A 26,903-nucleotide genomic window follows, 5' to 3' on the forward strand; every position below is an offset into this window, starting at 1 on the left:
ATCATCAATGACACCCAAGAAATGAACCCTTAATTCAATAATATCATTTAATATACAGTCCATGTGCAAAAATCTCTTATTACTATACAGATCCCCCAACCCATCCTGGATCCCACTGTGGTTTATGCATTGTATTTGGTCACCCATCTCCTCGGTCTCTTATCATCCAAGACAGTCTCCTTGCTCTTTGTTTCTCTTTCCCTGACGTTGGCAGTTTTGAGGAGCCCATTCCAGCCCTACACGTCTCATGCCCTCATGATTAAATTCAAAATGAACATCATAAGTGATGCTGTGCTCGCCGTGGCGGGACTGTTGGAGGTACCTGGCAGCATCGGTCTGCCCCATTAGTGGGTGGTGCTAAGTTTGTTCTTTGGTTAAGGTGGTATCTGCCAGGTCTCCACCGTAAAGATGACCTTTCTCTTTACCAATTCATAAGCAATCTGTGAGCTGATACTTCGAAGTAAGTAAATGTCCTGTCTTTTAACAACCTTTCACCCACTGATTTAAGCATCTATGGATGATCTTTACTTAAATCAGTCACTTCATTCGGAGATGGCAAAATGGTGGTTTTAAAAATTTAATCAGTTGTTTTTCATACGCTAGCAGTCGTCAATTAAAAAAGAAAAATCCTCTCTCCCTGTCTTTCCCCTTCTTTTTCTGTTTTTTTCCCCTTTCAGTATCACTGTGGAGCCAGGGGATGTTTTGTTTTTTTGTTTTGTTTTGTTTTGTTTTTTGATGCAATGTCTTATAAAACATCACCTCTCTCTTATTCAGCTCAGGATGCTCTAACAAAATGCCACAGACCAGGTGGCTTAAACAACAAACGTTTATTTCTCCCAGTCCCGGAGGCTGGGAAGTCCAAGGTGAAGGTGCAGGCAGATTCAGTTCCTGGTAGAACCCTCTTTCTGGCTTGCAGATGGCTGCCTTCTCACTGTGTCTTCAGATGGCAGAGAAAGAAGAGAGGGCTTTGGTCTCTTCCTTTTCTTATAAGAGACTGATCCCATGTGGGGGGTTTCAGCATCATGACCTCATCTAAACCTAATTACCTCCAAGTACCATCAATCACACTGGGGGGTAGGGCTTCCACATGTGAGTTAGGGGACACAAACATTTAGTCGATAGCACCATCATTCTTTTCTATGTTCAAATGTTGCCAAAGTTGACCCGTACGATTCAAGTACCTTCCAGCTAACGCCTATCTCCTATGGCCATTTGGCATGTCCCCATCTTCCTTACTTGGTGGTGCTATAGAACAGTTCAGGCTCACTTTGTATCTTCCCTGCCCCAGACCTGGAACCAACCATTTCCAAAGGATTTCAGGTTCCTTTTAGTGAGAAACGGTATTTAAAAACCGAGATCTAGGAACTGAGCATGCTCATTATTTCTGGACTGTCATTGTTTCTAGGCCTGGTCAGTGGGCAAAGCTTAGAAATAGCTACATGTAAGTCATGATTATATTATGGTTCCAATTTAAATTCAACACAAGTTCCTTCTCACCTTCTTTCATTCCAGTGTTTTTATTTTCCTTCTCCCACAGTGAGAAAATCTTGTTTCCCAACAACATCAATATAATTGCTTATTTGTTGTAGTATGTAGTATACACAAAACAGTTTCAGAATTACTACTGCACTCGCAGCAATACCAACAACAAAGCAACTAAGTGAAGTTCGAGATTGCTGGGAAGTTTTTGTTATTATTCCTATTAAAGAATGTATTCCACTTAGGGTGTGCGAACGTGTTTATGTTGTCAGCTTGAGTTTAGTTTACTTGTTTCTGTTTCTGTTTGATTTTGTTCATCCTTTTTGATTTAGTTAACTTTTGTTGGCTATTTAAATTGTTTACATGACTTAAAAGCCACAAATGTATAAAACGTGTACTGACAGAGGCCTCTCCCATGCCCTTCCTCGCTGTTCCCACTCACCCCCTTTCTGGTGATTATTTACATTAATTGCTTTGTCCCCCGTTTATTTTTGTAAAAACAAGTACATATATATTCTCACTCCCCTTCTTTCTTTCACCTTGCTTTTTTCAGTTAACAATATAACCAAGCTGTCATTCCAAAGCAGTTCATACACATCTTTATTCTTTTGTGCCGCCACAGTCTAACTATCACGTGGACAGATATCACTTAGTTTCTGTGAATGGGAATTTAGGTTTTTTCCTTTTTACTCCAGCATAATTGTGATTGCAAGTAATAACAAAATGAATTACCTTGTGGATATGAAATACATCTATGGAGATGTATTTCCAGAATGAATACTTAGGACTGCTGGGTCAACAGGCAAAGTTATCTATAGCTTTATTAGATAATGACCCATTTTCCTCCTACCATTTTGTTTCCCCCAAGAGCAACATTTGAGAGTGTCTGTTTGGGGGTAGATTGTAGAGCCCTTTTACTTAGAGTAAGGAATTATCTGCGGCTTTCAACCCTCAATTGACATCGCAATTGCTCAGGGAGCTTTTTGCAGATATGTATGTTGGGACTTCAGCCCCAGGCACTGATTTATTTGGTCTTCAGTGGACATTATGAGTCATGGACTCAAATATTTTGTAGAAGTACTAGTTTAACATCTATATTTAGTTACCTACACAGTAACTCTTTTCTTTAACAAACTTACCATTCCAGGAGGAGGAGGTAAATAAAAACATACTGTTAATGCATGAACCTTATCATGCTTATGAATTACCTACAAATACTGGTGACCATATATCCTTAACTTTTTAAAAATGGCCTGATACCAATTAGTTTTCATTTGATGAGCCTTCATTGAGCACTGACTAAATGCTAGTCATTGCTTAGGTTCTGAGGAAAAAAATACAAGACAGATTGGTCCTTGACCTTAGCGTCTTCATTTTAGTTGGGGGAGATGCAGGTAAACAGGAGTCCGTTAAACACCTCAGATGGCTTAATACGGGGTGTGTGTGTAGGTTTCTGCCCTGAACTCCTTTTCCAGTGGGGGAGACACAAGTAATCAGAATATGATCATTATAGAAAGGGGTCCGCAGAGATCACGCAAGTGTTGTCTAACCCAGCTAGAGCGGTAAGGTCAGACTTCTAAGAATTGATGATGGACATTGGGGCTGAATTTTTCCAGGCCAAAAAAGGGAGGGATAGCACTTCTAAGGTAAGAGAATGATGTGTGTACCAAGGTTTAGAGGTGAGAGAGGCATGTTGTGTTGCTTTTAGAGACATTCAAATGGCTCAGAGTGGCTGGAGCATGGGATTCAAGCCAGGGTATGACAAAAAGATGATTGGACAAGTAACTAGACGCCACATTATTGGGTCCAGTGCCTGGTTCATAGTAGGTGCTCAATAAATCATTGGATGGCATTGGATTGTTGATTGCATGAATGACAACTTGCTGATTTATGGAATAGAGCAGTTTTGCAGTGGTGGCTAGCTAACCACACTCACAACAGAAGGAGTTGGTGTTCCCAGTGTATTTGATATTTTACCTGGTAGATAAAACTAAATTTTTTTTATGCAAATGACAATCTGATTACGAAAGTAGCCATAATTGAGGACGATCACCTGCCTGATGTATTGCCCCATTCTGGATAGATGAACAGAAAGAAAAACCTCTTCAAATTGTTGTCACGATGTTTCTGTCTCTTTATCTGCTTATTATAATCCAGTTTCAGGGATAGTTGGAATTTTAAAAATGCATAGCCCCTTTGGCCTTAGAGCTCGAGGAGTCTTTCCCTTTAGCTAAAGAAAAACAAACTGACAAGATAACAGACAGATGTTAGCTCTAGAATCACTTCCTCAGGAAATCGTGTGTGAGAGCGTCTGTGGTCTCATTGACATTCCATTAGATGGGAACAGAATTTCAATAATTAAAGCAATCATTTGAAGGACTGGAGTTCTGGTGGAAGCTGGGATTGGATTTGCAGCTGTAGCAGTGGGTCCCTGTGAATCACCTTAGATCTGAATTTCTTGGAGGCTTTGCTGCCTCTTCTCCCCTTTTAAAGCAGGTACAATTTGACCTTCTTTTAAGTTACTCAATAACCAAGAGCATCAGAGAACTAGTTTCTGAAATAGACCAGCTGTCTCAACAAACCAATTTAATCCTATTCCCGAGACCTACCTCCGTTAATGCTTTGAGAGAAGTCTATTTTTATTTCAATCTGTATTTGTTGTTTTACTCCTCTTATGTATATGCTAGCATATACATAAAGCAAGGAAACGGCCCTTTTGTCTGTTGGTAAACGTCAGTGAATTTTAGTAGCAACATTGAGTCAGGAATAGGAGGAAGCTCACTGCCATCGAATAAGTGACACACGGACTTGAGTTGTGCTTCACTATTTCTTCTGCCTTGATAAAAATTTTGAATTCAGTAGATATGCATAGATTCACTGTGTTATTAGAGGAACTCAAAATGAGAGCTCACTGACAAAGGCTCAGCAACGGCAGCGATAGCAAATTTCTATTTGGTGGTTGAAAACACATTTTTCCTATCAGGCAGGGGAGCTCTAGATTGGGATAGTTTCTAAAATCCTATCAATTTTATCTACTGGCTTGAAGGACTGTTTTCATTTACATTCTACTTACAAAATGTATGCTTTGTTCAATCAGACTGTTTTAAATTCAAAGGTAGGGTTTGGGTAATTTAGAAAATGTGAACTTAGTATTAGTGGACACGTTTTGTGCCTATTCTAAGAAGGTAAGTTATTGAGAATTTTTTGCAAGTGAAATGAAAGTTGAAATTCAACAAGGGATTGGTAGACTAAACAAGGTGTAGTGCTTTAATAGGGTGTACTATATGGCTATTTGGGAAAATATTTTTGCCCTACCGAATTGGGATACCAGTTTTCAACAAATAAGACATCAATTATTTAACTAAAAATACTAGCTTAGAACAAATAAACATTCTGTATTCTAAAGATAGATACTTTTATGTTTTAAGTAGTTTTAGTTAAGATGTATATACACGTGTATTTAACACACAAATTAAGTATCCATACAAAAATTAAATATCCATATATTTTAAAAACAATACAGATTTTCCTTCTGGTCCAAATCCAAAATGTTTTAGAAAGACTTTAACCCAACCAAACAAAATAATAAAATAACCTTTTGCATTGGTGGAAATTACTATTTAAGTGTTGACCATTACTAATTAATTCTGATGCTTAAGTAACTCTCAACTGTTTAAAAATATGACAGATATTTTACTTCCCCTAAAATTGAATATATTTGATGTTATAAAGAATATTTGCAATAACTCCATAACAAAACCAGTTTTAGACTTAGGAATTGTCTATCTCTTAGTTTCCCAAAAAGAAAAAAAAAGTTAGATTTTATGTGGTCTATATGTATATACTTACAGATCATAACACATATACTACATTCCCACATGACTATGTTTAGAATATGTATTTGTATTCTAAAGGGTTACATAATTAAATACAGTGTTTTGGAAGTAAATCGTTTTTTATTTGATGATGAGACCTTTAAGCGTTAATATTTAACAAGAAAACATTTTTTATAGAGGTCATTGACATGTAAAGATTTTTAATACAATGAATTATTGCTTTCTATCTGACATGAAAATTGTATTTTTACAGTGTTTTTGTGTCTAGAGAACTTGATGAGAGTAGGGGATAAGCATTATGTCCGAGAAAGTGCTTAATTTTTTTCCTCTTGCAGCTTAAATACTTGTGCATAGCCTTAGGGAGAAACATTTGGGATAATCCATAACCTCACCTTTCAGTTTGGGGATTCTTAGAAAGCTGAATATTCTTATTTTCAAGATAATATCAGTGAGTGGCAGGCATGCACTTTTATCCAGGTGTTATTGACTAAGTGAGTGCCCACTATGTACCACCTACCATGGTCAGCAAACTTCATTAATCTGTAAGAATATGATTATTTGAGGATGAGGAAGGAGCTCAAACTGAATCCGTAACAAAGGGAAAGATGGTGAATCTAGCTTTTCCCCTTGTTGATTCTGTAATCACAGCCCAGTGATTAGAGAGAAAGGAATTTACAAGGCAAGGAATGGCTGTGGGCCTAGAGATAGTGGCTATTTGACAATGTGATGACCTAGTAGCTCTAGCATGGCACCACAGAATGTCTGACAAGTATTTTACTGTAGCTTTTCAGAGGTGAGAATGTGAACACTGTTAAGGTTTAATAGCTATAAACTTAAACATTTGTGATTCAGTCTCTTCCCCTCGGCTGTTTTTTTCTAGAAGTCCTATTACTGAAAATAATCTATCTCTTTGTTGTCTAATAATTAGTGAAATATAACTTCATGTAAATAAAATTGTGGTAAAGATGGTTTCCCAGTATTTATCTAAATTTCACATAGAAGTCAGGACATCAGTAGATAGGAAATTTCGAGATTCAGAAGTGTTTTGGCCAGCTCTCTGACCTTCAGACCCCTTGCTATAATACACTTCATCAGAGCTGTGCCCCTCCAGTTGCCTGAACCAGAAACCTGGGACCTTTCCCTCACTCACTGATCCTTTGCTCACCCCCCTCGCCCCCCACCCCCACTACTTTCATTCCAGCCATGCCCATCCCTCCTGTTCACTTGAACTAATTCATTCTCCACTCTGCTGCCAGAGGAGCTTTAAAAATTTATGCACAATGGAATATTACTGAGCTATAAAAAGGGATGAAATTCTGATACATGGTTCAACATGGATGAAACTTGAAAACATGCTTAGTGAAGTAGGCCAGACACAAGAGGACATGTACTGTATGATTCCACTTATATGAGGGCCGCAGAACAGGCAAATTCAGAGAGATGGAAAGCAGAATAGAGGCTTCCAGGGGCAGGGGGAGGGGGAAAGTGGGAGTTACTGTCTAATGGGGACAGAATTTCTATTAGGGATGATGAAAAAGTTCTGGGAATAGTGGTGATAGTTACAATATTATGAATACACTTAATGCCACTGAATCGTGCACTTTCAAATGGTTTAAATGGTTGAAAAAAAGTGATGATAATGTAGTTATGATTGACAGGTCCTACTGTTTACAGGAGAAAATCTGAACTGCCCAATAGGAAGGGGAGGGGCCACTCTTCTATTCTTTCCCACCTTTTCCCAAACATAAGAACTGCGTCTGCCATTTCCTGGGGGCCTCGGCCTTGCTCAGTACCCCTTGGCCTTAGTACCTCTCACTGAGGATTGGAAGGAGGAGGGGAAAGGGCCCTGCTTTGGTTTCATTCTTCCCCCTCATCTCTCCTCCCTCCTCCTCACCTTCCTCCTTCTCCCTCCTCTCTTTCCCTCTCTGCTCCCCCAGCCTATTTGCTCTCCTTGGGGGTCAGGTTTTGCTGTCTGCCCCTGCTGCCACCTGGTGACCTGGCCTTTCCCAGCCTGCGGGGACAGCTGTTCTCTTCATTAGAACTGGAATGTGAAGGAGGAGGAAGTGCCATTTCAGCTTTGGGACCCAGCTGTTTCCTCCAGTTTTGCTTGAGAACAGCGTCGCCCAGGCCATGCTTTAACGGCTCCACGTGTTTCTTTACCTGCCTCTCCACTGGGCTCGGAGCATGGAGGGAAGGGCTGTGCTTCACTGGCTGATTAGTTAATACGCTCCAACCCCACCGCCCTGCATGGCAGACCGGCCTTCTTTTTCCATCTCATCAGATGGTGATTATACCAGGAAGAGCCAACTGGGTGCCAGGTACTGTTCTAAGTGCTTACCCCATGTTAATGCATTTTATTCTGAACAACCTGTGAGGTGGGTGCTCTTACTGTTCCCTGTCACAGAGCTATTTGTGTCAGTGGCAGGAGGCTACAGCTCTGGCCCCTGCCCCTAACCATACTCGCTCTGCCTCACCCAGGTCTCTCTTTGCATATGCTGCTTCCTCACCCTTGAAGTGAAAATGCCGTCTTTTCCTGAAAAATCTTTCCTGGCGTCTCCAGACAGACCCAGGCACTCTCTCTTCCACTTCTACCTGATCCCCATCTTAAGCCCAAATCATATTGTGCTGAAGTTATTAGCATGGCTATCTTTGCAGGGGAGGCCCCATCTTTTTTTCTTTAGATTCCTCCAAACCTAAAATGGCATCTCGTACTCAATACGTATTTGTATGAATGCATTCGTAGTAGTATTTGTTACTCGAGCATTTCTCTGGGAAATATGAAGGAGAAGTTGAACTAACACCTTATTTCCAAAAACACGGTCCTAGGTCATCTGACAGTACACTCAGAATATTGCCACTTCTCCCTAAACCAACACCCATAGGTAGGATTTTAAATATTCAAAGCTAGAAAGCAGAACAGAGGCTGCTCGTGGGGGCCGGGCTGGAGATAGGAATGATGGACAAAGGAACATTTTGGGGTGATGGAAATAGTTTGATTGGTGTAGTGTTTACACCATGGTGAACATTTATCGAAACTTGTTGAACTCTATGTTTAAAATATGTGCATTTTATTGTTGATAAGCTTTGCATTAAAGGTTACTTAAATATAAGAAAGCAAGAAAAGAAATCTTTGGGACTTACTGTTTGGTTAGGAAAGATGGATAAATGGCTGATGGCATTTGGTTGCTCCACTGTTCAGTATCGAGTTTGGGGGGTGGTACTTTTTTTCTTCCTACCTTGCCTAAATGGAAAATCAACCCTCATTGAGTTACTGCAGCTGGAAGGAAGAGAAAGCAGAAGTAATGAACAGAGTGACAGCTGACTCCCCTCGGCGCTTAATTTTAGTATGGATGCCTTTAGGAAATCTTTGCAACTTCAGTTTGAGGCTGAACTCCTGCGATGAACCATGGATTCCGAGGGAGGTGGGGAGACTGCAGCAACAAACACTCTGCTCAGAGAGAATAATCTTATGAATGACTTTTGAATAGACTTAGTCAAAGAAAGATCTGTAAAACCCACCAGGTTTTTAATGTACCATTCTTTTCAAGTGTTTAATATAGAATGTTCTCCAGTTAATTTGAAGAATCTTGAGGGGGGAAAAAATACACATTCTGAGACACTTTTGAAAGAATGCTCCGTGTGGGGAATTGACCCAATGTCTATTCTGGGTAAAGCTGAGGTTCTCCTGGCCAAAGGTAAATTTGTTCAGCTCCGTCGAGGCTTGCCATAAGTAGTCAAATGAACACAGGAATTGTATCCGGAGTTCAGACTATCAGGAGGCATTCTCATCACGTCTCTGTAGTTCCATCCAGTGGAGGGTAGCCTGTGATTGGGAGCTGTCGTAATGAATTCTGGACTCATCGATCGTGTTGTTGAAGAAATAGATTCACATTTTTAAGTGTGAAGAAAGTTTGGAAGTCTATCTGTATGTTCTTACTGATGGTCTTAGTACTTGCTGTTGGCAGGACAGGCAAATGGTGGTGATTTTTAATGTTCTTTGCTCTTTCCTCCAGTTGCCTGGAAACAGTCATTTAAAAAGATGCTGCATCTGTAAAAGCTGCTATTCCCTTGTCTCCCCAAATCACTACGAGAATATTTTGCATTCTGTAGCTTGACAGGAAACAAGGTAAGATGGCTAATGTTAGAGCAATATGCTAATTTGAAGATCAGTGTCTCCAGAGTAATAGACTGAATTTAGGGGATTAAGGGCAGGGCCGATGAGAATAGATCGGGGTGGGCCTGTTTTTGTAAATGCAGTGACACATTGTCTGTTGTCTGTGACGGCTTTCACATTTTGATGGCAGAGTTGTTGAGTATTTGTGAAAGAGCCTATGTAACCCGTGAAGCCTAAAATACTTCTTACCTGCCCCTTTACAAGGAAAAAGGTTGTGGGGTCCTTGATGTAGATAAAATGTAGCAAGAAAACATTTAAAAACAAATCGCCTTAAGGTTTTCACTTTGTGCTAGAATTTGCGGTTGGGTAAAAAAATAGGAGTGGGGACTGCACATGCATGGTTCTTGTTATGAAAATGCAAATATTTACCTTGGAAGTTTGTCTGGGGCTTTCAGTAGTCCTCTGTGCCCTGCACATGACAAGCAGGGCAGTGGGGGCCGCAGTAGAGAGGCGTTTCCTGTCCAGGAAGCTCGCCTATTGGGGGTCTCAGTCCTTAATGCACAACCCAAGTCCCCAAACCCTTCTCCACAACAATGACTTACTGCGCATTTTTGGCATTGGGCTGTCTTTAGATGGCCTTGAGATACCACCTTAAACTTCTGTATCTTTTGAGGGTGTGGGTACAGAGTCCCAGAGAGCAGTTTCCAGGCTCTAGGCTTCTCGTGGAAAGGTGCTGCCTTGGGTAGTAGTTGGCCGTCAGCTGTAACCCGTTAGCCATTAAGCACTAATGTAACTGCAGTGCCTATGCTACCAACGGCAGATTGCAGTTAGAACGGGGGATTGCAGTTAGCAGGGGTGGGTTGGCAGGCAGAAAAGTGGACGGCGGATTGCGGATCCTGTGGATCCTACTTCCTGTGTCTCACGCAGCCACCAGCGAGACTGGGCAGGAAGACCCCTTGTTGGGGTACTGGCAGATGTTTGCTCCCTGTGTCTCCAACCCAGCTGCCAGGGAGAATATAGTGGTATGACTCCCCTATCTGTGGCTCTGTGGGTGTTCCTTTTTGGCCTCACCATGTCCTGCGTTCTTGTGTGGAGAGCCGGACCAGAGACCCCCATGACACCCTCCCATGACAGAGGGTCAGAGCCCATTTTGCTGCCTAGGATGGTGCCGACATTGGTCAGATGTGATGCTTAATCAAATAAAAGGAAATTTCGGTGTCCTTCCCTCTGACTTTTCTTGCGCTCCAGTGTCTCTGGGACCAGCTTGCAGGCTCCTTGGGTTTCAATACCCTTTCCAGCTCTAATAAATAATGATAGTGCTTTGCTTAGTGGTTCTAAGCCCTATGTGTGATCAACTGAAAATATATGATCACTAGAGGAAGAGTATCCTTTCGGTGCCCTGTCTCCCCTTCCTCCTTCCAGTGGCTCTTTACACGGCTCTTCCTGCAGGTTGCACATCCAAGCCCCTTGAGGTCGCAGACTTGTTTGGCACGCCGTCCCCAGTGCCTTGGCCCATGCTCGGCACACGGTGGGTTCACAGTAATTTGTGTTGTCCTCCCACTACATGTTTTGCATTAGTTGATGTCCAACCATTGGGAAGACTTCAGATTTTTGTTTGTTTTCCATTTCTTTGGCTTTACTTATGTGCCTGACTTGTCAGTTCCTTCAGCTCTACTCAGAATTCTAGGAGCTGGGGTAACTGACCATTTGCTCTGCCTACCTGTCTGTCTCATGGCATCTTTTATCACCCCTTCTCTCCAAGGAGCCTGGGAATCCCCTGACAGTCTTTTATATTTATCCCTTTGCTGCTTTTGTGACTCTCCGCAACTTTTTCTTAACTGTCACTGGGTGATCAGAGCAAGACAAGGTGAGGCAGTGTGTGTGATTAATGCCTGTGTTAACGTTGGCCCCTGCATGAATGGGACAGCCATACCGGCTTCTTTTCAAAGAAGAGTTGGAACCACCTTCACCTGGTAGCACCTTTAGGTAATAGGGATATCTTACTTTATCCGAGAAGGTTACTGATTAGACATCAAATAGTTATTCTTTTGATGTTACTACAATGTTGTGGCATTTGTTAACGGTGTTAGCTCTACTTAGACTCATTCATTAAACCAAAGGCATAAGGAAGAAACTTGTAGCGTAAGCTGCCCGCCATTTATTTAGATGCCTACTATCTCATGTGAATGTGCGTTCTTATGAGATCGTTAGCAGATAATATTTACAAATTGCCTGTCAGGTATAATAAGCATAGAACAAACAGCTTGACAGCTCTTGCTGTCAAAAACCCAGGAGTGTGTCTAGCAATTACTTAGGTCGTAGAATTATTTTTACCAGAAGATACTCTAGGGGATCATTTAGTCCAGTGTCTTCGCAGGTGAGGACACTGAAATTTGTGGAGCGGTGATTTGCTTAAGGTAACCCATCTACTTAAGGGCAGAATTAAAGCTAAAATCCTTACCTCCTGATTCCTAATATAAATAATTATCCAATAGATATTAAAACAAACCAACCAACAAAAACCAGTAGTTATTGTCACACATGGCAATACTGAAATTTGCCTTTAAATGTCTTGATTCCAATATACTTTGATTTTAAATAAGTATCACTATACTGTAGGTGGGTCAAATTCCTTTATCTTTTTTAACATTTTTTAAATTAGTTTCAGGTGCACAAAACAATGTAGTAGTTAGACATTTATCATTTATATCCCTCACAGAGTGCTAACCCCCCTCCCCCAATCTACTACCACTCTGACATCACATACAGCCATTACATTTCCACTGTCTCTATTCCTAATGCTGTACTCCACTTCTTGTAAATATATATATATATATGTGTGTGTATATATATATAATATATATATATACACACATATATATACTACATCATCCCTGAGGTGGTCTCCCTAATGAGACAAGTGTCCATCGGATACCCTACAAAATCTTTACAACATTATTGATTACATTCCCCAAATTGACTTTCGTATCCCCGTAGCCATCTTATGGTTACTGTCTGTGCTTTCTAATCCCCTCACCTTCCCCTTTATCCCTCCCTCCCCTCCCATCTAGCAACCCTCAGTTTTTCCTCTATGTCTCTGAGACTGTTTCTGATTAGTTCATTCATTTATTTTTTTCTTTAGATTCCACATATCTTTTTTCTTAACTTAAATGCTTTTGTGTAAATGAAATGCTCCTGGAGACCATGGTTCAGTTTCAGCTGTTTGCTGAGTTGTGTTTTTGCAGTATCAGGATGGGCATGTGCAGACAGGGATGGCACCTACACTGTGCTCAGGTCCATGGGGCCCATGGTTGGCCCAGCGGGAAGTGCTGGCAGGGCCAGACCTTTGGTAGTGTGGCAAGGCCCTGGGCTGACCATGGCATCCTGCCCGTTTAACCCATCGATCTTTCTGTCCCACCCTACCTACCTCAGCTACCAAGGCCAGACTGCCTCCAGCACTGTCACCACCCCCTGCTCCATTTCTTTGGTCACCCAAGACTTTTAAGTGACCATTTTCACTTTCTAGATTCTTTGCACCATCAAATACAGTAAACCAAGGTGCTCATTGGAGGAATCAGTGCCAATAGTAGAGGTTGGGCCAATGAAATTCTCATTCGAGATTTGTCAGAGTCCTGGAATCCACTGCCTTTTCCATTAAAAGAAAGGGAGTAGTTGCACCAATTGAACTCTCCGTATATTAGGCAGGTGCGTCCTGAAAGGATTGCTCTTTGTACCAGGGGACCAAGTCGGTGACATCTGTCACCGCCAGACCGTTCCCATTCTTGCCACTAATTGAAGTGTTTGGTAAGATCCAATATAACTAAGTGGTCTTGCCAGCTGAAATACCAAATTAAACGGAATTGTACTTATGCTGTTGAATCCCATTTCCGATATTTACATTTTCTCGAAGAATTAAGTAAATGGCCTACATCAGAAAGACATGCTACTTTAGTAGAATAAGAAATGCAGTACAGTGTCTAGTTTAATCTCTGACTTTGAGATTTTTCTCAACACAACCGTTAAATTTAAGGTTCTCACGTAGACCGTCAAATGGACCAATTCAAGGTCAACCAGATATAATTATAGATTTAATCAATATCGGCTCTTGCAGCAGTTCTAAGGGAAGGCTCCATAACGAATGCCACTGTCACAAATCTAAATGAGGATATATGATGAGTCTGAAGAGTCTTAAGAGTAAAACTATCTGGATTATTTATTTCGTTGGCTTTTTTATCCTCATGCCTGGACTTTTAAAAGCAACTGGGGTTATAAAAATTCAGTGTTGGCACCCTTTGTGATTTTACCACTCACTAAAGTCAGGAGAGTATTTTATCATACCCACACCTTTTATAAAGATGCTTAAAATGATATGGTTTTAAAAAAATTGATTTTGTGAAGATATATCAATGTTATGAAGTACCAAATATTCACTGCCCCCAAACAACAGCAGCAACACACACACCCCTTTGGGTTTTGACAGTTTTCCCCCCAAATCATGCTTCCCCCATATACATGAATCTCAGTCCGTTTTTTAAAGTATTTTAAAACCAAGGCATGTGTTAGTATCACTTTCAATGATTATTCAAGGCCTTTTATCTGCAGATTGTGTAATTGATGTTATATATGAAACTAAGTACCATTTTAGGAAGATGTGTTTGAACGTATAAATTTTATTCTGTAAGCCATAATTATTTTGAGAATGCCCTCCCTTAGCCACTGTGACTCTTTTCTGTGGTCTTTCTCTTTGATCTTTGCTTTAGGTTCTTTCAAAATAAATTGCAGTGACAGTGAAAAATTGTTCCAATGTACTTCAGTATATGCTTGTTCTTATGCATTCCAACAAGGTACTCTTTCCTTTGAAATTTAATAAGTATTTCATTTGAGCATCACGTCTTGCCAACGCACAGGTGCCTAAAGCAGTTGCCAGTGTGTGCTTGTGCATTTATTTGACCAGGGATTCTGACTTTCTTTTCTACCTAATGTGGGCCTTGTTTCCATTCCCTTTCTTCTATCATTGACGCACATCTTTTGAGTTGATGACGAAAGGGAGAAAGAATGATTCATCATTAGCTTTGGTCTATAGCCCCATAAATTTTCTTCTCTTTACCTAACTAGTCATCATCATTACTAGTTATGCTCTAGAACGTAAACTGGAATGCAGTACAGGCTGGCTTAATATAGAACAAATCGGCGTTTAAGTCTGAGAGGCTGCTGTCACAGTAGCTTGAGTGGCTGAGCTTGGAAAATAGGAACTGTTTTACCATTCTGCTGTTCCTTTTGTGTTCCACTGGATTGTAAGGCCTAGAGCTTACTTGGATGGAGCTGGAAACTGAGTAATATAATCTGATGTTTAAAAGGGAGCTCAGCAGCAATTAAATGAACGTTACTTGGAACATAAATTCGTGAATAAAATTGCATGTTGTTTTTCTTGAAAAATGATGGTGTTGGCATGTCGTGGGGCAGGGCTAAGGAGAACACGTGCAGTCCTCCCAAGCTGTTCAAAATGGTGGTTCTTTGAGAGTCTGGAAGTGCCTGCGGGCAGAGCACACACAGCAGTGTGGGGAGAGGGGAGGAGCAGAGAACTGGCACCGAGTCCTTCACTACCTGACGGTATGTGAACCCTGAACTCACGTGACCGTCAACCACAACTCCATCATTAAATTTAAAAGGAAAGCAGGTTTGGCCAGGGAGGCAGCAGGCTCCAAGGAGGTATGACGTGCCAGTGTCACAGCCGGTAGTGAGAGAGCAAGGATATGACTCAAGAGTCTTTGAGGCCCAAACCTTCATTCTTCCCATTTTGCAAAGCTGCTTTTTATTATTTTTTTTGGAAAGAAGGTAAATAATATGGAAAGAAGAAAGGTTAAGAAATAACTCGGTGGTCACAGTCACAGTTTTGATATTGGTGTCACAACACATTTTTTGTTTCTCAACTGCATTTAGTTTGAATGTTGTTATCCTGAGTGCCATTGTTGAGGAAAGTTCTCTCCCAATTCACGAAATTGGAGGAAATCTATGCTTTTGGGGGTATCCCTCCCCAATTTGTCGTTTCTGCCATTGGAGCTCAAAGTGATCAATCCTTCCCACCCAGGCACATTCCCATCTTGCTACAGTCTCTAAGATCATGGCCAGCCTCTGTCAAGGAGCTTGAACATAAGGATAGATAAGAGAATTTGCCAATATTCCACAGCAAACACTGTGTTTTCTTTTAAGAAATAAACCAACATGCAAAAATAAAGTCAGTACCTTGATTATAATATTAGAAGAATTCTACCCTCGTCGCTAGCACCTTTGGGATTTCTCTTCCATTCCATGTTCACCACGGCAGTGGTCCACGCTCTTTCCCACTTCTAAGCTCCACACACGACCTTCTCTTGCACCTGTGGCTGGTGGTCACCGTGCTGGACAGCACAGGCCAGACCACCTGTCTCTCAGCTCCCTCGCCTGCCTCCTCTGCCCCTTGTCACTCAGATTTCTCTAATCTGAAAATGAAAAGCATTAAAAGCATTTCTTGATTTGCCACCTTCTGAGCTCCCGTTGTCCTCCTCTACCTCACACTGCCTCCCAGGGGCTCGCATCGTGAGGGGGCTCTTACATTCTAGCGTCCCTCCAGTCTCCATCACACCTGCTGAAACCACTCAACAATACGAGCCACCTCCTGGTACCCGAACCCTGAGGTCTTTCCTCAGCGGTCACCCCCACAACCTTATGCTGCTTAGAAGTCGCTTGCCTGGGACATGTCGATGGTTTCCTCCCACTCTGCCCCCTTCTTCCTTTCTACGGGGCTTAAATACGAGTGCTCCTTTTCTGTTTTGACTGTTTCTGGCTGATATCTCTTCGCTGTGGATGGTCCCTAGATCTCTTGGGTCCAGTCCTGACTTTTCTCTGCAATAGCAACCCCACGTTTTTAGCTTCTTTTTGACTCTTTAATGTCTTCCTGAATAACGTATTTCTTCTATCTCCAAGCACCTCAAATACAAGATAGCCAACATAGAACTCATTGTCTTTCTTTCCTTCCCTCTCACAGCCTCATTAGAGCACACAGCCAGATCCCACTGGACTTCTGGAAGACCTTTCCATAGTTTGTATCTCTTCAAGCTAATTGCCACTATTTACTTCAGCTACTCATCACTCTTGTCTAATATTATAATAGCTTCTCAGCAGGCCTTTGGAATCTCTCCTGAATAGAGCTACCTGATGAATCACTCTCGTACTCTCAGGAGTAGAGAACTGGCACCATTGCCCAGTAGAACGTCCCACATCTGTGGCCTGGCACTCAAGGCTATCTGTGGTCTGTGGTCTCTGGCCCATAGCCTGTGTCTGGCTGTGCTCATTTCCCCACTTCCTGTAGGAGGACCTCGCCCCCCACCCCTGCCTGGGCCTGTGGGAGGGTGCTGGCAGGTTCTGTGAGAACTTTGTAGAAGGCATCTGTATCCAAGACCTAAATGTAAGAGCTAAAGCTATAAAACTTTAGAGAAAGCATCTCTAAATTACTCTTGGATTAGAAAAAATCCTCTAGCCAGTGTCACAGCTAGACCATAGAAATAATTCTGTAATTGCTCACTTCCTTACCTTTGCTCATGCTGATTTCTGACCTGAAAATAACCTGCCCTCTGATTTTGCATGTCTAAATCCTCCCCCATAATCCAGGCGTGTCACTGAGCTGTCCTGATTCCTTCAGCTCCTGTATGGCTTCGTATTTATATAATAGCTGTTTAAGTCCCTCCACTATTTACTTCAGCTGGGAGTTTCTTACGGGCAGTGACAAGGTCTTTGTTATGAGGGATAAAAACACATACCGCAAGGCTTGACACATGATAGCTATTCAATGAAAATTTGAATGAACAAACGAATGGAAGAGAAAATATATTTACTCATTTTTACCTAACTTTAAATTGCTTATGAGTAGGATTTGGATCTGATTCATCTTTATATCTTGAAGGAGCTAGTGTCGTGCATGATAGATACTCAATAGATATTCCTTTTATTATTTTCATTTTTTTTTTTTTCAGTTTTGTTGAGGTATAATTGACAAATAAAATCGTAAGATTGTTTAAAGTGAATGTCGTGGTGATTTGATCGATCTGTAAATTGTGAAATTCCCTACCACCTCGCTGACGAACACATCCATTACCTCGCTTATTTATGTTTTTTATGAGAACATTTGAGTTCTATGCTTAGCAAATTTCGATTATTCAATAAATATTTCTTGAACAAGTGGATAGATAAATAGTTGATTATGCTATGAGCTTTCTGAATGCTGTATTACTATATTTTGCTTTCAATAATTGAATTTAGGGGCTCTTACTACAGCTAAAATATTTTTAAAATATGATGCTCTTTCGATCGTCATTATTAATTTTTATCACTGATTATTATTTTTTATTTTAAACTTTTTCTGCATTCTTAATTTTGACTTTAACAAATCACATATCATTGAGGAGGGGTGCATTTTTAGTTTCACAGAGGAAGTTAGAAAGAAAAAGAGGGTTCGCCTTTTAAGAAAAATGTGAAGGAGCTTTTCTATGTTGTTAGCTCCTGCCTCTGGGTATAGGTGAGTTTCTAGGGCTAGCAATTATTTCTACAATAGTGGCTGAATAGTTCTTCTCAGTGTTATCATGGCTCCATCCAAGTACACATAATTTGGATGCTTTCGATAGGAAACAGAGTTGGGCAGCTTTCATTGAAACACTACTGGAGCTCTAGGAGGTTCCCAGTTAAGTTGAATTAAGTTTCTCTGCCTCCTGTCAATACCAGGAGGCTAACACTATTCCTGTTTTTCAATGGTTTGTTTGTTGTTTGTTTGTTTGTTTGTTTTGTGGTGAAGGCTGTCTGCCAGTCTTCTCTCACAACCTTTCACTGTATAGGAGTTGATTAGGATCAGTTCATTCATACTCTTTGTTTGTGGTGATGCTACTTGGTGCAAGCCTAAATAGTAATGAAATTAAAAGAACTGCCTGAAGAATATTCACGATCCTGTGTGTCTCTGTGATCCTGACTATTTGAAGCTTCATTGCTGCTGGTGGTTTTGTTGTTGTTTCATTTTTGTCTCTTAAAATCAATTGACAAGAATTACCTCGGCTCACATGATTAGGTGGAAAAGATAACGTATGCCTGTGTGTGCTTCTTTGGTGGTGTCATTCTCATGACCTACGGGAGAGGAACAGTCCTGACCTGTATAAAATGAGCAAACTAGTTACATGAAGTACCTAGATTGTAAAGCCACAGGCATCTGGCAATGAATGCTTATAGGAGGGGAAGTAGAGTCGGGAAAAGAAGGTCGGAAGATTGAAGGAAAGACATTTACTTTTTAAAATGCTACAGACTTATTGGAAGCAAGATAATTTCTCCAGTGTATTTAGATCATTTCTCCGGTGTATTTAGAAGAAGAATAATCCAGGTCCACTGAAATGCACAAAACAGAAACAAAAGACTTCCCCTTTACGAAATATGGCGGCACTGCGTAGCCTCACAGAGATATTCTTTTCTTTAGAAATGAGCAAAGTATTCGCCATGACAAGCTATTTGAGACAAGTCGTTCACCTGCCATTGGACATTACGGGAATTCTACAGTCTCACGAGTTACGCTTTTGACCCAGTGTCAAGACTTCTGAGCAGTGGCATAAATCCATCGGCTATGTTGACGTGTCAGCTTGTTTGAAGTAACTAATTGTGTGTGCATTTTTTTGTCTCCTTCAGAAATGAATACACCTGAGTGTGCTAGACGCCTGTGAGCTCTCCGATCACCTCACAGCTTTGGAAAGACTCAAAGAAGGAAGGTGCCGGAGTAGTGGACTCTAAGAACGAGCTTCTTTCCCTGAGCCTTGACTTCCCTGCTCCCAGACCACGATGGAGACGCTCTCCCAAGATTCTTTGATGGAATGTCAGATCTGTTTCAATTATTACAGCCCCCGGCGAAGGCCCAAGTTGCTGGATTGCAAACACACCTGCTGCTCGGTGTGCCTTCAGCAGATGAGGACGAGCCAAAAGGACGTGAGGTGCCCTTGGTGCCGGGGCATCACCAAGCTGCCCCCAGGCTTCTCCGTGTCACAACTCCCCGACGACCCCGAGGTCCTCGCCGTCATTGCCATCCCGCACGCTTCTGAGCACACCCCCGTCTTCATCAAACTTCCCAGCAATGGGTGCTACATGCTGCCCCTGCCCATCTCCAAGGAGCGAGCACTGCTGCCGGGAGACATGGGCTGCCGCCTGCTGCCTGGGAGCCAGCAGAAGCCTGTCACGGTGGTGACCATCCCCGCCGAGCAGCAACCCCTGCAGGGCGGGGCTCCCCAGGAGGCGGTGGAGGAGGAGCCAGACAGGCGGGGCGTGGTGAAAAGCTCCACCTGGTCGGGCGTGTGCACTGTGATCCTGGTGGCCTGTGTCCTGGTCTTCCTTCTGGGCATCGTGCTCCATAACATGTCTTGCATTTCGAAGCGCTTCACTGTGATATCCTGTGGCTGAAGAGGGCGGCAGGGAAGGCTCTTGTGGGTGCCACGTAGGGGCCGAGCAGGTGTTGGTGATGGGAAGGAGGTGAGAAGATGGGGGCGACGCTGATGCTGATCGTTTGGTGCTGAGCGCTAGCCTCTGGGCTGCCCCTTGATGGACCCAAGACAAACATGAAGGGCGGAATGGGAGGTCTCAACAAGGTACCAGGCGGATCGCTCTGAGTACTGATGGCAGCAGCTTCGAAGACGATTGCATGCGTCCTCATAGCTGTTTATTCAGTGGACTGTAATTTATGATTTTTCAGAATCATGTTAGGAGATAGACATTAAAGTACTTAGACGTTAAACTGTGCAAGTGCATACAATGTGATCTTCTCTAAATGTGGTAGATTTAAACAAAGATGCTATGTATACAAGTAGAATTAAACCTGAGAAATCCATGTAAAAATTCAGCGATGACATGCAGTGCTGGTTTCTTTCCTTTTTGAAAAATGAAACCCGTCTTCATTTAGTTGCTAAGGCTTTTTACACTTTTGGAATGGCACCCAAATTAAAGTAAGTTAAGCAGACAGTCATTTTTGAAGAAAACATTTGAGTGTTTCCAATGTGTTGTGTTTTTGTCATGTACCTTCATTTTTCTTCCCTTGTAATTAGAGCTCGATATGTATTTATTAAATGAAAGCCCAACAGGGGGCAATGAACAGAGTGATCATGGGAAGCGCCTAATCCCACAGGAAAACTATATGCCAATTTTCAAGCCATCTCACAACATACGAATTTTAAATGTAAATATTGTGTATTTGTGTGTGTGTGGGCGCGCACATGTGTGCGGGTGTAATTTGATTTACCTCAGGTTTTGAATTTTTTGGGAGAATCCTGGGGGTAAGACTTTGAGGACATGAATGTGTCCAGTGTCTGAAATGGTGGTGACCTCCTGGGCATCAGGACCCACCCACTAAGATGTCACATACTCATCACTTCCAACACTTGCTCTTTTACTGTGTATTCAAGTCCTGTATTCTGTGAGGCACAAACAGAGACTAACAGAAGATTCTGTCTTTTCTCCCAATTTTGGGGTATTGTAATCACCATGAGTATTTTTCACTGATGACAAACCCAGGCTGGCATTTTAATAGACAGTCTATGATTATTTTTTGAAACATATTGTTCCACGAGAGTTAAATCATTCAGAAATCCAGTTTTCTCTTGTTGTATAAGTAAGAATATTTCTTGTATTTTGAAACATGCTTTTATTGAGGAAAGTGGCAAGGTAAACCAATGGCTCACATTCCCAGTTTAAGTGGACCAGTTCCTCCTAAATTATCAAATATTCTTAAATGCATAATTGTAGATATGCATGAAGAAAGATCTGCTAGTATTCAATGATAAATTCCTATGCCTGGATGTGTGTGCATTCAGAAATAGCTGCGAGCTTTACAGTTATTTTCTAATTTCTTTTATGTCATGAAACAAGTGGTATGTGATAAGGACCCACTCATAAATATATCTATTTATGTTCCATTGAATCCATGAAAATAGGGGAGAGAAAGGTAAGCAGTGACTAGTTCCAAAAAGCAAGGCTCGAAATAACCCTGTAAGATGGAGATAATTTAATTTACTTATATGCTAACTATAACCTTCAAGCACACAAAATATGCACATTAAAGTGATGGAAATTATATGAGATAAAATGACAATATAATGACTAGAATCCAAATCTAACTCTGTTCATTGGTGTGAGGATTCAATATAAAAATATGAACTTGGGTTTTTAAATTTTTTCATAAGACCTTTAGGAAATGTATTTGAAAGCTCAAACTAGAAATTAGGTTAAAATGCCATTTTATTGTGTAAGCTATTGGGCATTCTACAACAAATCTAGGATTTATTTGGTATTAATAATTTAGGTATATTAGCTAATGCTATCCTCTGTTACATAACATAATATACTGTTGGGTTAGTGTCAATTTATCAGACTCAACCAGGCTGCTGTAACACATGTCTGACCTAATTTCTATTTCTCTTGGAAGAAAAAAAATAAAAAAAATAACCCGACAGAAATATAGCATTAAGAATACATCTCATGTACATGCCATGTTCAAATTAATTTTGTAAATGATATCTATATTGTTCATGTACAGTATGAAATGACTGGCCATGTAGTATAGTATGTGATAGAATTCTTTGTTAAGTAGGTATACACAGACACTAATGTGTGTGACAGCACAGTGCCCTGTGTTTCTTCGTGTAAAACCATAGTGTAAAAATGTCCATGTAACTTGTACTTGAAAACAATCCCATGCTGGAGCTGCAATTGAGCAGTGCAAAATTAATCAGCTCTATGCTAGACTCTTGACTTTACAATGTAAGGTAACAATAATGGAAATCAGAATTCTTTGTGTGAGTCTTACTGACATAAGAAACATTGTTTATGTGAATTCTGCCTGCAGTTCCTTGTGTACCTGTTTGTTAGGGTGCATTGTGTGTGTGTGTGTGTGTGTGTGTGTGTGTGTGTGAGAGAGAGAGAGAGAGAGAGAGAGAGAGAGAGAGAGAGAGAGAGAGAGAAAGAGAGAGAGAGAGAGGTGTCTCATCCTGCCTAATAGGATTGGTATAGACTTAATGGTGTTTTAATGTTATTTGGCGTCCCATTGCTCTGGTCTCTTCTGGCATTAACCCATAACACTAGCAACTCATCTACCCCATGTGACAAAAGTCCAGTGATAACAATTGGCCAGAATTCATAGTTGCACATCATTGAAAAAATCCCAACTGAAAGCACAGAAAGTTAGAGCTGAAAGCAACCTCTGATAGTTTCATTTTGTAGACGAGTCCCCTGAGGCCCACAGAGGTGCATGGCAGTTTGTAATTCAGCAAAAGGGAGGCAAGGACTTTGCACTGCAGTTTCCTCCTGCTCCCTCCTAGGCCTGTAGACACCTCCGTTGGGCTATGGTATTTTTCAGGGTAGATGAATACCCTGTACTAACTCAACTCTTGCTTTAAAGTTTGGGTTTTTTTCTTTAGTAGATTTACGTATTCATTTTATTTAGCGTCTACCTCTGGGAAATGAAAGGAGGGTTGATTTAAGGATGAATATAGACTTTTAAAGAAAACAATGTAATTTGAATTTTTGAAATTGCAAACCATTGGTTTCCCCCACTCCTCCCGCCCCCGTTATGTAAAGGACAATGAGTGTTGTGTAAATAGCAAACTATAAGCATGAATTTTCATTTTTATTAATGATCTTGACATAAGCAAGAGAATGCTTAATATGTTAAGTAGAGCCATGTATGCTGTCAGAAAGCATTGTCTTTGGAAAATTTTTGTATAATGACCTGGGGCACAAGTGGTAGTGAAAAGGCAAATCAGTTCTCAGTTCCAGTCGCACTTTATGATCAGAAAGCTTTAAGGTATTTTGTTTAAGAATATAATTAAGTTTAACCTTGTACATGACTGAAGAGTGGGTCCCATGAAGGTTAAACCGTGTGCTGATGCAGCCCTTGGAATCTTCTAGTTTGGCCACTGTTCAATGGAACTTTCTGTGATGATGGAAATGTTCTTTCTATAATCTATGTGGTCCAATACAGTAGCCACTGGCCACCTTGGTTATGGGGCCATTGAAATGGAGCTAGTTCGACTGAGGAATTGGATTTTGTATTTTATTATTTAAAGTTATTTAAATTTAGTCACTCACATGGCTAGTGGCTACCATATTGGACCACACAGTTCTGGATGGTTGTTTAATGGGATACAGCATTAAACTGTAAGAAGACAGTGGTTTAGTAACATGCAGTTGGTTAAAAAAAAAAACAAACCAGAAAACAAAAAAATAATCGTTTCTGGGCTTAAAAAGTATGTGTCCTCAAGTATGTCAGTAAAAATTTATTTATTGCCCTTTGGGATTATTGCTTACATACTTTGGGCCAAGGAATGATCAGTGAAGCTTTAGGAGTACTTTATGAAGCCCCTTTTCTGGGATCGTTAGCTGCATGTGAATGTGTTGTCCAAAAATAATAGACAATAGCTGTAAAATGTTTGACTTGCAAACTATGCATGACCTGTACTGTGAAAATATGTTTAGGGTCTGTCTTGCGGTCTTAGGCCAGAAAAAAAAAATCCTAATGAAATCCTTCTTCATTTCCAACATTTTACACAGACTTCATTGCTGCATTAGGAAGGTGTGAAGTATAAGAGCAAGCATGTTTTGCAATGTTCTTAGAGAGTGTTTTTGTTTGCCCTTGAAGTATGCCAGCTTGTCATTGTGTTTGGTGTAGGCATCATTTTTCATTTGCCAGACCAAAACATAGGTACTATTTTTAGGGTGAAATTTGACATTGTTTTAGTCTTGTTCGGTTTTTAAAATTTTTTATTATCACTGAAAGAATTGAGATTTGCAGACTGGCACAAAGTCACTTTTTTTAACATTAAAAAACATTGCCCATGGAATTCAAAGCCTTGAGGGTTGTTAAAGTTACTAAAATTGCTCTGTAAGTGAGTAAAGAGTAGCTGAAAATTCAGTTTGATTTTACATATATATATATATATATATATATATATATATTCATGGAAAGATCAGACTCTTCCTGATAGTACAGTATTTATTCCAGTCTAGATTTTGGTTTAAAGAGTTGCCATAGCTTTATTTGAAAACCCATACTGTGTCAAATTTGGTTAGTCTGCTTTCCATTGTTTCTAAACGTAATGTAAGCCAAATACATTTGCTTCAATTTAGCAGAATTGAGTTTATTTTTTTCCCCTCCTAGAACTCATGGATGAGTACTGACTGTTCTTTTCAGCTTGTCTTTAAAAATTAAAAAAAAATAAAAAATTTTTGCCAAAATAGTTTTTCTTCGGACTTTACAAGGAAGTTAGAAGTCCAAAGTTTATCAGTATGAGAGGAGTGATATGCAAAAGGTTTGAATTTCTATCTTCTCTGAGAAAAATGATGCTGCTAACCAGTCAGCATTTTGTTTCCACGCGAGATAGGTCATCAGTCAGTTCATCTGTCATCCGTGACCTAGAAGAAAGAAGCTGTTCTTAATCATTTCCATCATTCTCAGTAAAATATCATTCACAAAATAATCCTTACCAAAACAAACTCCAAAAAAGAATGAGATAGTCAAGGTAATTCAATAACTGTTTTGAAAATAGTCTATTTCAGAAGTGATGTTTATTTGCTGAATTTTGTTAAACATGAAACACTTCTTAAAAATAAGTGGAAATTCAAGCCATTTATTTTTTGAATATATATATATATATATATATATATATATATATATATATATATATATATATAATTTAGCAGTACTAGGGGTTAAAAATCAAGTAAAAATGTTGTTACACGTTTTCCAATTTGTGGGTTATATAATGTTGAATTTAGATGTTAAGATCTTAACAAATTCTATAGGCTGCATACATTGTGTCCAACCAACCATTTTGGGGAATATCCATATAACGAAACTCTTGAGACTTTTCAAATATATGAAGAGGTGGATTTGGCATGCATTTTACTGGAAAGCCATTGATGGTTGAAGAACGTAGGCGAGTGGGGCATTTAATTTTTGTCTTTGAAATGGCTTATTGTTTGATTGCTTACGTGGTCATAGTGGATCACCGTTATACCTGAACTCTTACAATATGGCTCTGATTTTTCTGCTCAAGTTTCCTTGCACAGTCAGGCCAATGATTTTTTTTTTTCTTCTTCAGGATTCACTGCCTGGGGTATCCCACTATGTATATTTCACTTATGATGTAGTGGTGCTTGAAAACACTCATTTCGTTAGCTAGACTTTATTATTCTAGTGTAAAGTTTTTGATACTATTCATAGTGACCATTTTAGGGCCAATCACTAATATTTGTGGCAATGTACTAAGGGGTCTCTTGAAGTCTGCAACAGCATGTGTTTTCTTTGTTTGTTCCCTGGGGGTGTTCTCTTATAGCTGTTCCTATTCTTCTAGAACTGCTCTAAATTCATCACCTCAGGGTGTAGGGGCTACTAGCCTACTAGCCCTAGTAGCCCATGTGAAAGTCTTCCGTGGTCTCCGGAGGTGTGAGTTATTGAGCTGTTCTAGCAAGAGTTTTCCAAAGGTATGCTCAGTTTTTAATTTGACATTTGCTTTTTGAGAATGCAGAAGTAGAAGTTTGGATATGATGGTGGTGAAGGAGCATGGGATATAAGAAGAGGGGAACAGATGAAGCAAATGACCCTGAAAGGGGAACAAGTTGACATCTGTGTCATCTCTATTTAAATAATGGGAGGATGGAGTAGCTGGTATCTTACACTGTGTTTCATAAAATTCCTGGCTGAGGGACAACCCAACTATTAAGTAGATCCTGTGAAGGAGAGGTGGAGATGTGGCTTTGGGTTGATAGCAACAGATGGGTGGATCTGCCCAGAGAGTGAGAAGATACTTGCATAAAAAGGAAGGAAATCTGTAATGGGATTATAGCTCCAAAACAAATTGTATAGGAGCTGGAGAAAGAAGCATAGGACAACAGGGAATAACTTGGCCAAGCATAATTTGTCATTCCAGTATGGCCTACCAAATTCAATTCAAGATGTTTAAATTGAAGACATACAAGGGAATGTGCTCAGCTGATGAGAGGGTCCCATGAGGCCCCACTGTGTTGTCAGCACACTAGGCAATTTCAGAGCCTGCTCTAGAGTTGGTTGCTGAATCATTACAAACTCCAGTAACATCCTCTTATCCATTGAATGCACGCCCATGCCTATGGATGTATCTTGATTTGAGTAGGTTAATACTATTGGGAAGACTCTTTCAAGAATATTCGGTTTCTATTCTTGCTGTTGTCATTTATTATATTTTTTCTTCCACCATTTGCTCCTGTTTGCCTCACTTGATAGTTGCAGGTGGGGAGGCTGGTTTCAGCTTGGGATGTTACAAACTCCCAACATAAGCCATGCAGCTGCTACATGGGGTTCCTGCCATTCTTAGGGTTCCATTGGTGGGTTCCCTGGCCCTGTTGATAACTGATGCTCCAGTCAAATGGCTAGTTTTATGCTGCTCAGAGGC

General features: G+C 40.5%; 1 protein-coding gene across 7 annotated transcripts in view; it reads left to right on the forward strand.

Moving 5' to 3' along the window:
* The window catches only part of RNF152 (ring finger protein 152), a 69,957-nt gene extending 44,825 nt beyond the window's left edge, over nt 1-25,132 (forward strand). For 6 of the 7 annotated variants that reach the window (XM_081078073.1, XM_081078067.1, XM_081078071.1 and 3 more), the window contains one exon: nt 19,126-25,132. In XM_081078073.1, coding sequence (XP_080934199.1) covers nt 19,276-19,887 — 612 coding nt within the window. In that variant the 5' untranslated portion in view covers nt 19,126-19,275 and the 3' untranslated portion in view covers nt 19,888-25,132. Of the gene's footprint in view, nt 1-9,328; nt 9,442-19,125 lie in introns of all 7 variants that reach the window. The other variant, XM_081078070.1, reaches the window with a different exon arrangement.
* The last annotated feature ends 1,771 nt before the right edge of the window (nt 25,133-26,903 follow it).

This window comes from Rhinolophus hipposideros (genome assembly GCF_964194185.1).
Source record: "Rhinolophus hipposideros genome assembly, chromosome: 17".
In the NCBI taxonomy this organism is placed as follows: Eukaryota; Metazoa; Chordata; class Mammalia; order Chiroptera; family Rhinolophidae; genus Rhinolophus; species Rhinolophus hipposideros.